Source organism: Leptosomus discolor, chromosome 14, assembly GCF_034619465.1.
Source record: "Leptosomus discolor isolate bLepDis1 chromosome 14, bLepDis1.hap2, whole genome shotgun sequence".
Taxonomy (NCBI): domain Eukaryota; kingdom Metazoa; phylum Chordata; class Aves; order Leptosomiformes; family Leptosomidae; genus Leptosomus; species Leptosomus discolor.
In genome coordinates, this window is record NC_141404.1 from 11,294,687 (window position 1) to 11,307,989 (window position 13,303).

Sequence of the window (13,303 nt, forward strand, 5' to 3'; positions counted from 1 at the left end):
CGGATGATGCTCTTCGTCATATGATTTATTTTTAGGTAGTCCTGCAAGGAGCAGGGAGCTGGCCCTTAGGGGTCACTTCCAACTTGAGATATGCTGTGATTCCATGATTCACAGCTGTCATTGGTATGAAGAGGCCAGGAAGAAACGCTATGTCTCTAGTGGCAAGCTAGCTCAGTTTCATGGCAATTCAAGCTATGGTCTTTCAGGTAATGAAAATCTGAAATTTAAAACTTGTTATACAAAGGTCAGCTTGGGAGACATTTGTATGATTACTAGCCAGGGAAGGATTAGAATAGATGGTGATCAAAGATAAGATTAGTTTCATCTTGATCTAGCCATCTTAAAGTTCTGTGCCTCATTTAAGATAATCATTACATTCCAATTTCAATGAAGGGAAGGAGAAAAGCACCTCCAGAGCCTGACTCTACTCCATGCTGAAACAGAAGTAGGAAATAGGGTGTATGAAAATCACCCTCTGCAGGCGATTCTCTCAGCAGAGCCAATTCTGACTGACAAGAGCGGGGAAACAGGGCTATTGGCTCAGACTGTGCCTAACTTTTAGATGACTAAAGTTAGATGGATTGAGACCTGCTGCAAGTGCTTTCTGTCGTGACTCATCCACCTGTCACGACCTACTCAGAAGAGGGGTCATGTGACTCAGATGCGCAAATCCCCAGCAGTACGGACGTAAGCTCCATACACAAACATTTCTTAGCCCACAGTGATTAACACATGTATCTTACCTGGGTCCATGACAACCGGTACACAGCAAATTGCAGCAAGCGGTAGGGTGCGCCTTGCATCACTTAACAACTCTTAAGAGAAAAGGGGGCGGGGGAAGAGCGGGATAAAGAGATCACCGGTCCTGGTTCCTGTGGCAGTCCAGCCAACGAGGCGGGGGAGTCTCTGGTTCTTAGGAGTGCTGTTCTCTGTGTGTTGTTTTCACTTATTTCCCCTCACGCTTTGTGGCACTTATCTCCCCATTTTATGTTCACCGTATCAGTACGACCCACCTCACTATTTCGTTTCAGGTTCCCCCCTCTCCCCCAGGTGATGTTTAGCATGATCTCTAAAATCTTCATTAGCATATAGAGGGCTGTCAACTTTAATATGCATTTCGTGGATAATGAGGCAAAGGTCATTCCTTGGACATGATGGCCCGAGACCAAACAAGTTGGGCCAGAGCAGAGCCACCCTGTTTCCACAGGGCTCCCTCCTCCAGCCGCATCCTGGCTCTCCAGGCCCACAAGAGATAAGCAAGTGTTAGCCTTATCAGTTTGTTGAGCACAAGGTCTGCATCGTTCAGCGAGTGTTTGAGACATTCCTTGGGGATGCTCGGAAGGCCTTCACCCCCTCCCCCTTCTTCTCAGGCTCCTTTTGTTTCAGGGAATTCGAAGTCATCTCTTACACTGCCTTTCAACTACATTAGATTTGTGCACAGGTAGATTTGGTGGTAGGACAGTTGTCTCAAACTCATGTAGCTGACAATCCCAGCCCTAGTTTCAGTTACGGATTTGCCACTGATCTGTTTATCTTCTCTTGTTTTTTCCCCCCCGCCAACACTGACATACTCAGACACTGATTGATCACCTAAGTAATTAAAAAGCTGGTTTTGAAACAATGTCTGTCAGTGGTGTTCCTATAAATGAAGCATGCTCTTTTCATTCTCTAAGGGGATTTGGAAGAAGGAATGGAAGTCAGTGCTTGTACTGATGGGCAACAGATGGCTACCATTAATACCTATCTCAGCATTAATGGTGAAAGGCAAGAAAACATGGGACAAATGACTCTAGCAGCTGTTAATGGAAGCTTGAGTGTTCTGGCTCACGGATGTGGCGATCCAGTTCTTAAGACTGAGGTGAGACCCTTCAGTGGCAGTTAACAGCAGTGTGATGATTGTTCTAGAATAGTGTTTAATCTTGTCAGTTTGATGGAGTGTCTTCCAGGTAGGCTTCAGGTGTGAGTGTTTCTGTGAATAGCCAGGCAAAAAGAGGAATTATGCAGTTTTTAAACTCAGAATAATACTGTTTTCACTGTGGTGTAAAAAGATAACTGTGGTGAGAATTAAAAAGTTCAGCCATACCTGGAAAGCGTAGAAAATAGGGGACCTCTCCTAAAGGCTGTATCCTCTGAAGAGGGTAAGTAGATAAAGTGAGAGCAGCAGCAATGTGCCAGGGCTGCTCAGCCTGTTGGTTACACAATTACGATTAAAATCCCTGAATGTGCTTTTACTCTAGTAGGGTTTCACATACTCTCTGCTTGGAGGACGCTTGCTGGTTTTTCATCCTCAGACTCTTCTGTTCCCATTTCTAACCATTGAATAATGCAGAAGTCATTTCCCCTGAGAAGCAGGAGGCCACTGTGGATCTTTGCTAGCATTTAAACTAGTATGAACTTTGAGTGATTTGGACCCATTCCAAATCATAAATTCAAGGGTTTTATTCATCTTCTTACAGTACAAACTTAATGAAATTGGGAGCCTTCTGAAAGCCAGACTGATGGAGAAAATAAAGAAGTTTGACAGATGTATGCAGAGATTCAGGAGATCAGTAAGTATCTGTACATCATCTGTGGAAGCACTGTGAAATGTTCACGCAGGGTTAATTAAAAATCATCATGTTGCATGCAGTCACTTTGTTTTGCTCAAACATTTGAATGGTTAATCCTGTGCTAACCTGCAATTCATACACAGACAAAAAGCATGTTTCATGGTAAAGACCCTATATCTTTGCACCAACACTGAGGAGTTCAGAATTGCCTTGGAATGGAGTCAAAGCTTTGCTTGTGATCACCGTGGATTGTGATATTCCTTCTTTTTTTGGAACCACTATAGGTGCAGCAAGTTGCTTTTCTGTCTGAAGCAGCTGACTGGCCTTCGATAGCCTTGCAAAAGGTCGCAGGATTCCTCCACAGTGTGGGTAGGGCTGTCACCCAGGTGTGGAAGCAAAGTGGAATCGGGCAGATACTGAGAAGCAAGCTCCCGCTGTACCTGGATAAAATTCAAGACATTGTCCAGCAAATGCAGAATGAATTGCAAAGTAAGCAAAACCACACAAAGCAAGGAGAATAAGGATGATGGCAGGGCAGGGCAAACCAAACTTGTGTTTGAAAGGTGCTGAACAGCACAAATGTTTCTATTTTGATCTAGCAAAAAGTGCTGACCTTGGCACTTAGTTTACAGAGTGGGAGCCTTGCTGCAGTAAGCTTTAAGGAACCTCAGTGTGACCAGCTTTCTAATGAAATCACTGAAGAGGCATTCTCTTGGACACAGGAGTCTGGGTTCAATCGGATGAGTACAGAGCCCTAATTCCTAAGCTGAAGCATTTCTGCTAACAGCTCCCTGGCAAGCATTTCCTCCCAAAGAGCTGTTCATATCCATCCTTGAGTTTTGAATGCTTGTACTAATTGGATTTCACTTGATCTGTTTCTTCCAAGTCTATATCCAGTAGCTACTAATTCACTGTTCAGCTGGACTATAGCCCATATTGAAACCATTGAGAAATGTGGTCAGCTGTAATTAGCTGAGAGAACCTTCAGTTCTCACAAGAGTAAAACCTCCCTTTGAACCTCGAGACTCTTCCCACTCACAAGTGGCAATACCGTATTTGCAATTGTGACCAAACTGTCCCGTTCCTCCTGGAGCAGGTGCAGGTGGAGCTGCACAGCTCTGATGGTGGCATATTGCAAAGGGTTCCTTACATTTAGTTTGGAAAGCAGCAAGGAGTTTAATACCAGGCGTGTGAGTGGATCAGGGTTGTAGCTAAATGGCTCCGTCGGTTTTACATAACCCCGGGTCCAGGCGCACAGCTGTGCACTGTCCCCGCCTGCCCTGAGCACAACTGGGTCCCTCCTTCACTTATGCTGGAAGCTGTGGGGAAACAAACAAACAAAAAGCCATTTTGCAACCTACTCGCTAAGGTTTTTTTTTCATGTAATGTGTTCACTTCAGAGCCATTAGCAACTTTGCAGGATGCCTACTATGATGTAACCTTGAAGCCACTGGATGAAGTTTGGCAAGAGAAGACAGAAGAGTACATGAAGAAAATCCAGGCTTTCTTACCCAAGATTGTAAAAGATGTGTGGCTAACGGAACCAATCCAGGTGGCATTAAAGGTTGCGAAAGCAGGCTTGGATATGGTTGGTACAATTCAGTTCTCCATTTTTAATGGTCTGAAAGATGAGGCCTACAAGTTTAAGGCTCAGCTGTGAACTATGGATTCACAACAATAAGTATTTTTGCTCACAGAAATAGTGTGGGTATCTTTGCACATAAGCTTGTGCACAGCTAATTTACTGTTCTTGAAATACTTGTCCTGCTTTGGAAGCCGTACTTTTCCAGCTAGAGGGGAGGTTGGTTAACTAGTTTTGGTTGAAATCACAGCAGCAGTAATCTGTCATTCATGTACCTTTTGCTTTTCTTCCGTGGAGAGGAAGGGTTGTGATTCCAACAAATAATGTACAGCTAGGTTTGGTCTCTTCTAGTTGAAATGAAGAACATAAAGGATACATCATGACACCAGTTTATATTAACAAAGATAGCAATCCTTTGCAAGCTACTGAAGCACATTAACTCAGTGATGTAACGGTATACTTTAAGTAATGTTATTTTAGGAGGGATTTAGTGCTGTTCCTTATTTGTTGCTGTAGTGACCAGTGTCTGTCCTCTGGCTATGAACCTCTAAATGACAAGATGCTGTCAGGCAAGTGGCAAATGCAAGAGAGACTGAAGTGCTGTTTCACTGACTATGGATTTAAAACTCATTGTCAGGTACTGACCCTCCCTGAAGCCATACTGAAGTCAGTTTTGTAATCTGCTTTTCTGGCTCTCCAATAGACTACACAGCAGATGCTCAGGTGGGCAGAGGCCATGTTTTCTAGAGCTGTGAGCAAGATTCGGAAGTCGTTACTCAACCTTTACAGTTTTTCAGCCAGGTAATTGGTGGGGTTTTGCAGGACCCCTGCTGCTGGGTAGTGTTCTAAATGGGTATGGGCATAGTTGGTCTTCCTGTCGGCTGGTATGCCGAGGGCTGTGGACAGCCACCCGGTCGCTCTTTGCGTTGGGCACATGGCCTCACCCCGCCACGTTCAGTGTTGTTGGCTACCAGGACATGCTGCATTTCCAAAGAAGTTACTCAGCAGCAAACAGAACCACCAGAACGATAACTGGCCTTATATGGCACGGTGTATCACAGGTCTTAGCCATTGTATAGCTTTGTTTTGCCATTCTAACCAGACTACAGTTCTTATGAATATTTCACTTCCACATTTCTAATAATAAAGCAACTGCATTTCATCAGCTTAGCAGGTAAGGGCACATGCTGTTTTGTTTGTATTCTACAGGAACTGTTCGGTGACAGTAAAACTGCCAGTGCTTCCTAAAGCAGACCGCTCCCTGAATCTGGCAAATATTACTAATTATCTCATTGAAGAAAAGGTAATGAGGCCTCTCCAAGACCTCTACAATACCAACATAGTTGCAGAGTATTATAGATTCAAACGGAGGATGATGGAGAGTCCCTTTGAATGTAAGCCCTTACAAAGTGCTGCTTTGTTTTGTAGCTGGATCTGTTTCCACTTAGTTCTAAAATTTACGAATTGTATTTGGAACAGTAGTTTACATAGAGATGATCGCTAATTAATACTTTTGCCTTTAAACTTTATATATGGTCTTTCTTGTTAAAACAATATTTGTATGTATGTATGTATGTATGATATGTATGTATCACAGAATGTTAGGGGTTGGAAGGGACCTCAAAAGATCATCTAGTCCAACCCCCCTACCAGAGCAGGACCACCGAGAGTACATCTCCTGCTTAATATTCGTGCAAATTTTACAACTCTTTACGCTTCTTCCTACTGTTGAGACTGGAAATCAGCAGGTGGCATTGATCTGTCTCCTCTGTATGCTCTTGTAAGTTGGTACTATGGTTCAATGCCAGCCATACCTGTTGCCCTGGATCTTGCCATGGAGGCTTTGTCCATATGCTGAAACTGGCGTCATCACTTCTGTTGACTCTAGAATGAAAAACCTCAGCCCTACAAAAACTTCAGAGACAGTATTACCTGAAAAAGCAGTGCTAAATGCTAAAAGACTGCATTAACAGTCCCAGTTGTCCCTTATAGATAATGGCTTTTCCAGAAAGAACCATTTTTAAAGACTTCTTTCCAGTAGTTGGACAAAACAGGGGGCACCTACTAGGTCCTAGTGACCAGATAGTCTAAGTGATATATTAGCAGGGATTCTTGGACTGCAACTCTGTTTGGCAGGGTATTTTTCTGAGACCATAAATATTCATGCTGTTTTCTTGATAGGAATGTATAATGTGTTGGGGAGCTTACAAATATGACTGTCAAGTAGCATGACTATAAATCAAGATGAGCTTTAAATCATAATTCATGTTTCTCAAAGTTGTAGAATACTCAGGTGGAACTATAATGAAAAAGAAATAATTAGATTGCTTCCTTTCTGGAGAAATTTTTGTGGTACAGCACCTTCTAACTAATTAAAATGTAATAATAGCTTGAGAAATTATTTTAAGTGTATGCCAGCCAGAAGCTCTTTGTGTTGCAATATGCAAGTAGTAGCACAGTGCTTACTGCTCTGGGGAAAACTCACCGATGTTTCTTCTGCAATACCATTCTCTAGATCATGCTATGTTAATGGGGACCAAGCATCTTATGACGTTTGATGGAAAAATTTATGATTTGGCATCAAAGTGCAGTGTACTTCTTGCCAAGGATTTTGTGCACAATACTTTCACTGTAATACTAAATAAGGAAACTGGTAACTCAAGATCACTGTATGTGGAGATGAACCAGACTGTGATCGGTATCTACCCAAGACTGAAGGTAGGACAGAAAGTCAAACATTCTTCCTTTCCAGACCAGAAATTATCTTCAACCAACCAAAAAGAAAAAAAGAGAGAAAGAAAAAGTCTTCAGAATATTAATGCTCAAAATACAGATCAGAGCAGCTCTCAGCTGTAAGTGCTAGAAAGTAACCACTTTTTAATCAGGAAATAACTCCCCAAAACAAAACCAGTTTTAACTCAAGGCCTGCCTCTTTGCTCTCTGGGTACTTAAAACAAGAGAGGCTCGATGAACTTTCCAGCTTTCCTCTTACATGGTCTAAGAGAATGGCAGTTAGAGAGGTCTTAGTCTCACTGTACCAGGGAGGCTTTGTGCTTTCCCGCTCTTTCAGAAGTTCAGCACAACCCCGTTCTTACTCCCTAACTCTGGGCTGAGCAAAGTTGACCCCGTCCCACCTGCGAACCCAGACCAAGCTTGCCTGTCATTGAACTTTCATTGTGACATATTTGAAATTGCATTTTCATTTTAAAACAGAGATCCAAGATGTACAACTTTTCCTTTGGGGAAGAGAACTGCCAAGTACTGGATCAATCCCTTGAAAAGAATACCAGTAATTCAAGGAGAGAAACCAACAAAATAGAAGTGTCTGATCAGAAAGGAGTTTCTGTCTCTTGTGACTTTCAGTATGATCTCTGTACTGTCACACTGGCTGGATGGCACCATGGTGAGTACCGACCATACAGCTTTTGTCAGCTGTTAGTCATTTTTTCTGTGTCTCTGAATTATCATCACCTGTAGTCCAGCAGGTGGGTTGTCTTTCACTTGCTTTTCCCCTCTTGATTTATACCCGCCCTGGAAATGGCCCTAGGCATCCCGCGTTGCTCCAAATAAAGCATGGTGGGCATCATTCTGGTAAACACAGCAAGCAGCTACCCAGGTTACTACTGCTTCAGTGCAATCAAGCAGATAGAAATAGGGGGCAGCTGTAATGCAGTCAGCCCAACCCCAAATGCCATTTGAGAATCACTGCTCTATAGCAGGCTTATCTTCTCAAACCTGTAGGAGCACAGAAGACGGAGGCCTAAAGCTCCCAGGGTTTTTGGTCTACTTGGAATGCATGCCTATCCATGTGCCCCACACTGTCCTAAAACTCGGACGCCAGAGATGAGCAGAAAATGGACACAACACCTTCATCTGGTCAGGAGAAGCAAATGAAGAGCTAACGAGTGAGATGGCCGTGCGGTCTGAGAGCGACTCATAATGGATACCTGGGCACACTTGCCCTCTGCTGCATTACAGCTGAGCTCTGCTGTACAGAACAAGCAGAGCCCAGAGACAGTTTCTAAAATTTTCCTATGTCTACTCAGGACAGCCAGTGTTTTACTCCATTTCAATTTCATTCCAGGTATTTCAGCCGGGCTTTTTGGCACCAACGATAATGAAGCTGGAAATGAATGGATGCTTCCTAATCGTTCTGTCACTGACAACGTGCGAGAGTTCACCCAGAGCTGGCAGGTAACAAGCTGAAGGGCGCTCTCTGTGCAGCCTGCCAGGGGTGCTGGAGCACACAGGGCCACAGCCAACACACTGCTCTGGCTTAGATGAACGACAGCTCGGTAGTGAGAACAGCAGCACACTCGGTGTCATTTGGGTTCCTGTGTTTAACCAGGAAAAGGGTTGCATGTATTTGCTATAAACCATACAAGAAGTCCCTGCAGAGAGGGGTTGAGCATTTTTGGCCCAAGTGGTAAGGTAACATTACAAGAACCTGATGTTGGGACTGAGTTATCTTTGAAGTTTTCCTGCTTAGACCCTCTTTGCTGGAATGCAGAGCCAGGTGGTACCTGGTCTGGGACAAACCTGTGTGTTCATCAGTCAGGCTACAGTTCGTACCAGGAAGTTTTCCCTCTGGAAGTTCTCTTTAGAGCCATTGTTTGTAGCTGGGTGTGTTAAGCCTCCTTTTTTTTTTTTTTCTTTTCCTTTTTTTTTTTTTGTTCTTCCTGTTTTTCGTCTTATCAAGAAACAAAAATGTAGAAACCACTTACTGGTAAAGCTGCTCTCTGTCCCCATACCACTAAGTGCTGAGACTTTTTTGGAGGGTTTGCTACTGATTCAGTTACTAACTTGCATAAAAGGACTTCCTGTAACTATCTTAAATTAATGTTGTAACTCTTTTACTCACATAGCAGCAATGTTATACCTCTTTGCTTCAGGGAGACTTAAACTTAATTGAAGTCATTTATCTTCAGCTGAAAATAATCTAAATATGAAACCATTGGAGGTGCACGTAGCCACGTGAATGCAACTGACCAAAAATGCAGCCTTACTGTGCTCTCAAGCCCCTTTGACGGGATCCTCTAAATCCCTTCGAGCCTAATTTTTAGAATCTATTACAAAAAACCCCAGCATCTTACTACTGCTAAGATTTTATGACTCTTCCCTTTTCTCACCAGAAGATGTCCGAGTTCTGGGCACAGAAATGCTATTTTCAGCTCTATTTCTGTACTTTAAAAAAAGAGGATTGCTTCAAGTATCTTGTACTTTTCCTTGCTGTTGGAGAGATACATCTAATGAGTTTGCAGCCTGTGTTTATGTTACTAATGGGGCAGGGTCATGACGTGACTGACTGTAGGTATAATTTTCTTAATTGCTACAAATACCAACTTCTAATATATTCATAAATATGCAACTGTCTAATGCAAAACTATCCAGAGACGTTGAACTAAACATAATCAATTAAAAGCAATAGGCAAGAAACTTACTGTCGTAAACCAGCTGGGAAGTCACGTATGTCCTCCTCTAAGTGGCTGATGTCATAATGGCTGTGCTCACACTATCGATCGGGTACATTATTGGTAGGCCATGGCATCTTTGCTGTGCTGTATAGCACCACGAAAAATTTATAGATGACTCCAGCTGAACTCTGTGCTGTTTGCAGTCGTGTTCCGTTCAGAACAAATAAAAAGACTGACTTGCAAATAACACTCTGCTGTCTGTCGTACATCACTGGAGTATGGCCAGGAGTACAGATGTGCCAAGTCAGGAGTTCCTGCAAAGTCTTGGACGCTTTTCTAAAGCGGTAGGAAGAGATGAGAGGGTAGAAGTACCCGGTTCCAGCAGGCAGTGCGTTCAGCTGTGCTGATCAAACGGAACTCGCTGGATCCTCCCTGGCCAGAAGTTTTAGTGCAGTTATGCGCGATACAGAAAGCACAAACACCATCGGGTGAAATCTGGCCAGGTATTGAAGCCTGAAATAAAAGCAGTCGGTCACTGGGCATTGCTGGAGCCACCACACATCAAACCATAAACTCAGACTGGCAGCTCGCTACCAGGAGCTTTATTCCAAGCCTTCGTCATACACTGACCTTGCAAGTAACGTCAGTGAAGTTCTAGTACAAGACCAGCTGCCGCCCAAAAGGAGGAGGTTAAAAAGGAGACTGCAAATGTCTGACTGCTTCAGGATGAGGGTTATCTGAGAGATTAAACTGGCAGTTAATTTTTCTTAGTAATTAAAATAACTTGAGGTTACACTTGCTTAACAAACTTCTAAACTCAAAGATCTGCCAGGAGATCACTGACTGAAAACCCAGTAAGTTGCTGATCTGGTACAGAGGACTAAAACCAGTATTCAGTCAAAACAAATCCTAAGAAACTTTAGTAAATGCTGCCGATTGCTAGTTCTGTTAATAGTTGGTATCATCAGCTTTTGACTGGTGTGCTAAGGGCCCCTACCTGAACCATGTACCACAAAAATCCATTCACATTTTATTATCAAAAAGATGTTTGTAATTGTAGGGACCTCCAGTGCGGGGGGGGGGGGGGGGGGGGGGGGTGTTAAAGCCACCTTGTTGTTCATTACCTGTGAATAACCCTGCAAGGATATGAAACTTTTTTTCTCCAACAAAAATATCTAGTAAAAGCACAACTCTGATCTGTCATATATAATAAAGTTAAGACAACTAGCCAGCTACTTATTGTGTCAGCAGCCACCAAAATCCTTCAGTGAAAAACAAAATCAATAGAAAAAGGAAACAATGTCTGTAATCTGTAATATTTGAGAGATGTACATTTTTGTTTATGAAGAGTGCAAGGTACTTGTCAATATTAATGAACAATAAATGTTAGAGCAGTGTACGGAGCTGCCCGTATCTTCCTTCAAACCATCTCACACTGGAAATCCAAACAAATCCTGCTACACTGATGTTTTAAAAAAACAAGCAAACAAAAAACCCCAACTTGAGCGATTCTGTTTTCCCAGGTGAACAAGTGCAGTCTCGTACAGAAGAAAGTGAAGCCGTGTCTGATTACAGCCAAGCAAAAAGTCTGTAAACTGTTTTTTGAAGAACCACATTCACTTCTTAGGAGCTGCTTCAAAGTTGTAAGTGCAACGTCAGCCATCAAAGGACTACCTGAATACCCAAATGCCGTACTCCAAAGGAGCACACTAATTGTGGCAAGGATATAGAAGTTTAGTTGCAGATAACTTTAGAAGGAAGCAGAACAACATCCAATCCGAAAAAAGCGTGTTATACCACCATAAATACAAATCAAGGTCCTTGACAGCCACACAGTAGTGGCATGAGCGGCGACTGCGCCGCTCCTCACCATACAGGTCTAGAATTTGGAAATACAAATAAACCTCTCAGTGTCAGGAAGAGAGTAAAGGTTGGTGACTGGTCCTGCCAAGGGCAGGAGGGGAGGGATACACAAATCAAAGTTCCTTTCCAGTTTCCCTGCAGACCGCTGTCTCCAGGAGGATGTGTGCTCGCAGCCTGCACACCGCTGCTCTAAACCATCCCCTCTGTGTTCCAGGTGGACCCAGAGCCGTTCCACAGCATGTGTGTGCGCGACGCCTGCGAAGCCCCGGAGTGGAAGGCTGCCTGCAGCTTAGCAGCTGCTTTTGTTCATCTGTGCAACCGCAATTTTGTCCCTGTGGCAATTCCTCCTCAGTGGTAAGTTTCGTTTCTTTTCATCCTGATATCCTGACTGTGTTGCTCCAGTACTTGCCTGCCTGTTCTTCAAGAGCACCCGAGGAAATGAAACTGATGGATCTGACCCTGGACATGAGTAAACCCACTCCTATTCCTGGAATTACTCCTCTTGCTCCTTGTGTCTCTCACCCTTTCTGCTGCTCACTTGGAAGCACACCATGACCCATCCAATTCATACTCTGTTGGCTTTCTTATTTCCCCCTCACTTGCTCTGTAGCAGGAGGCAGGAGGATACTCACAGATGATGTTGTGACTGTCCCTAGGAGTTCCACTTCTCAGATACTATTTTTGCTTCAATCTTTTTTTTGTCTGAATAATGCATTTGGATTAATCTTAACAGTAATACGCATTACATGGACATGCTAAACATTCTTGGTGACCTATTTTTGTACTTTTCAGTCTCTTTTAATGAATGTTACCTATCTTCTTTCAACTTAATCTAGAATTTCAAGGTTATTGATACTTTTAATGCAGCAGTCATCTGGATAGCTGTCTTCCGGGAATCTCTTTAAAAATGCAAAGAAAGCTGAAAAGCCTGAAAAGAGCAGTAGTGCTGGCTTGACATTGTGGTCATTACAATCCTTGCCCGTTTGTGTTGTTACTGTGCAAATTGGTTATGGATCCTCACCCTTTTGGTGAAGTTGCACACAGTGCTGCACTGCACGTTGCGGCAGAAACAAGATTAGGACAGTTACTGCTTTAAAAGTGGCATGTTCTGTTCCCTGTGTCTGTGTTACTTGGTAAGTGCAGAATTTTACAGAAAGAATTATTCTTGTCTAAAGAAAACACTCCTATAGTCCACAGCCCCAAAGTACTTGTTAGTAACAAAATTTAGTCCCCTTTTATTTTCTTCAGTTAGGGCATCATTATTACTGCAGTGATGCAGTCACTGCGCAGTTCAGCTGTACAGCTGCCATTTCCAGTATGCACCATTGTGCTCCAGTCCAGCTCAGCTGCTGTTGAACTGCAGCTGCCTGTGCCGCAGAACTGCAGGGACCTGAAACACCTCACCGTTTACGGATGGTAGCAGCTGTGTATTTCAGCATTTTCTGGGTTGGGGATATCCACTAATTTGCACAGTACAGCTTTTCTGCAGGTTCATTAAACTCTGTCTCCGCTGAATAGTCTGTGTACAGTACCTTCTTTGAACTAGGACACTGATTGACTACAAACAGCTATATAAATATTGATACATAAACAATGGTAACTTGCACCACTTGAGTAATATTGACTATTCACATATTGCTGTCTTAAGAGAGATGACCAAGAACATCCCTCAAACTTACGCTTTTTAATCTTCTGCATTATGTTATTCCTTAGTTTAGACCAAAAAAAGGACAAAGCCTTCTCTGAAATGTGCTATATGCATGTATCTTTTCATTGAGTGAGACCATTAAAAGAAACACACATACAAATTACTGTCATACTTGCCCAAGTAATAACTTAAGAAGTAACTGTATTTTTATGAGACTGCAGTGGAAGCATTTACTCTAAGTAAATGA

General features: G+C 43.0%; 1 protein-coding gene across 1 annotated transcript in view; it reads left to right on the forward strand.

Moving 5' to 3' along the window:
• APOLTP (apolipoprotein lipid transfer particle homolog) overlaps nt 1–11,766 on the forward strand; it is a 108,101-nt gene extending 96,335 nt beyond the window's left edge. The window contains exons 62-72 of the mRNA XM_086472831.1: nt 36–206; nt 1,674–1,858; nt 2,834–3,038; nt 3,950–4,137; nt 4,835–4,932; nt 5,341–5,525; nt 6,647–6,849; nt 7,345–7,534; nt 8,216–8,325; nt 11,069–11,188; nt 11,623–11,766. Of these exons, the coding sequence (XP_086328957.1) occupies nt 36–206; nt 1,674–1,858; nt 2,834–3,038; nt 3,950–4,137; nt 4,835–4,932; nt 5,341–5,525; nt 6,647–6,849; nt 7,345–7,534; nt 8,216–8,325; nt 11,069–11,188; nt 11,623–11,766 (1,799 nt within the window). The remainder of the gene's footprint in view (nt 1–35; nt 207–1,673; nt 1,859–2,833; nt 3,039–3,949; nt 4,138–4,834; nt 4,933–5,340; nt 5,526–6,646; nt 6,850–7,344; nt 7,535–8,215; nt 8,326–11,068; nt 11,189–11,622) is intronic.
• Nucleotides 11,767–13,303: the final 1,537 nt, after the last annotated feature.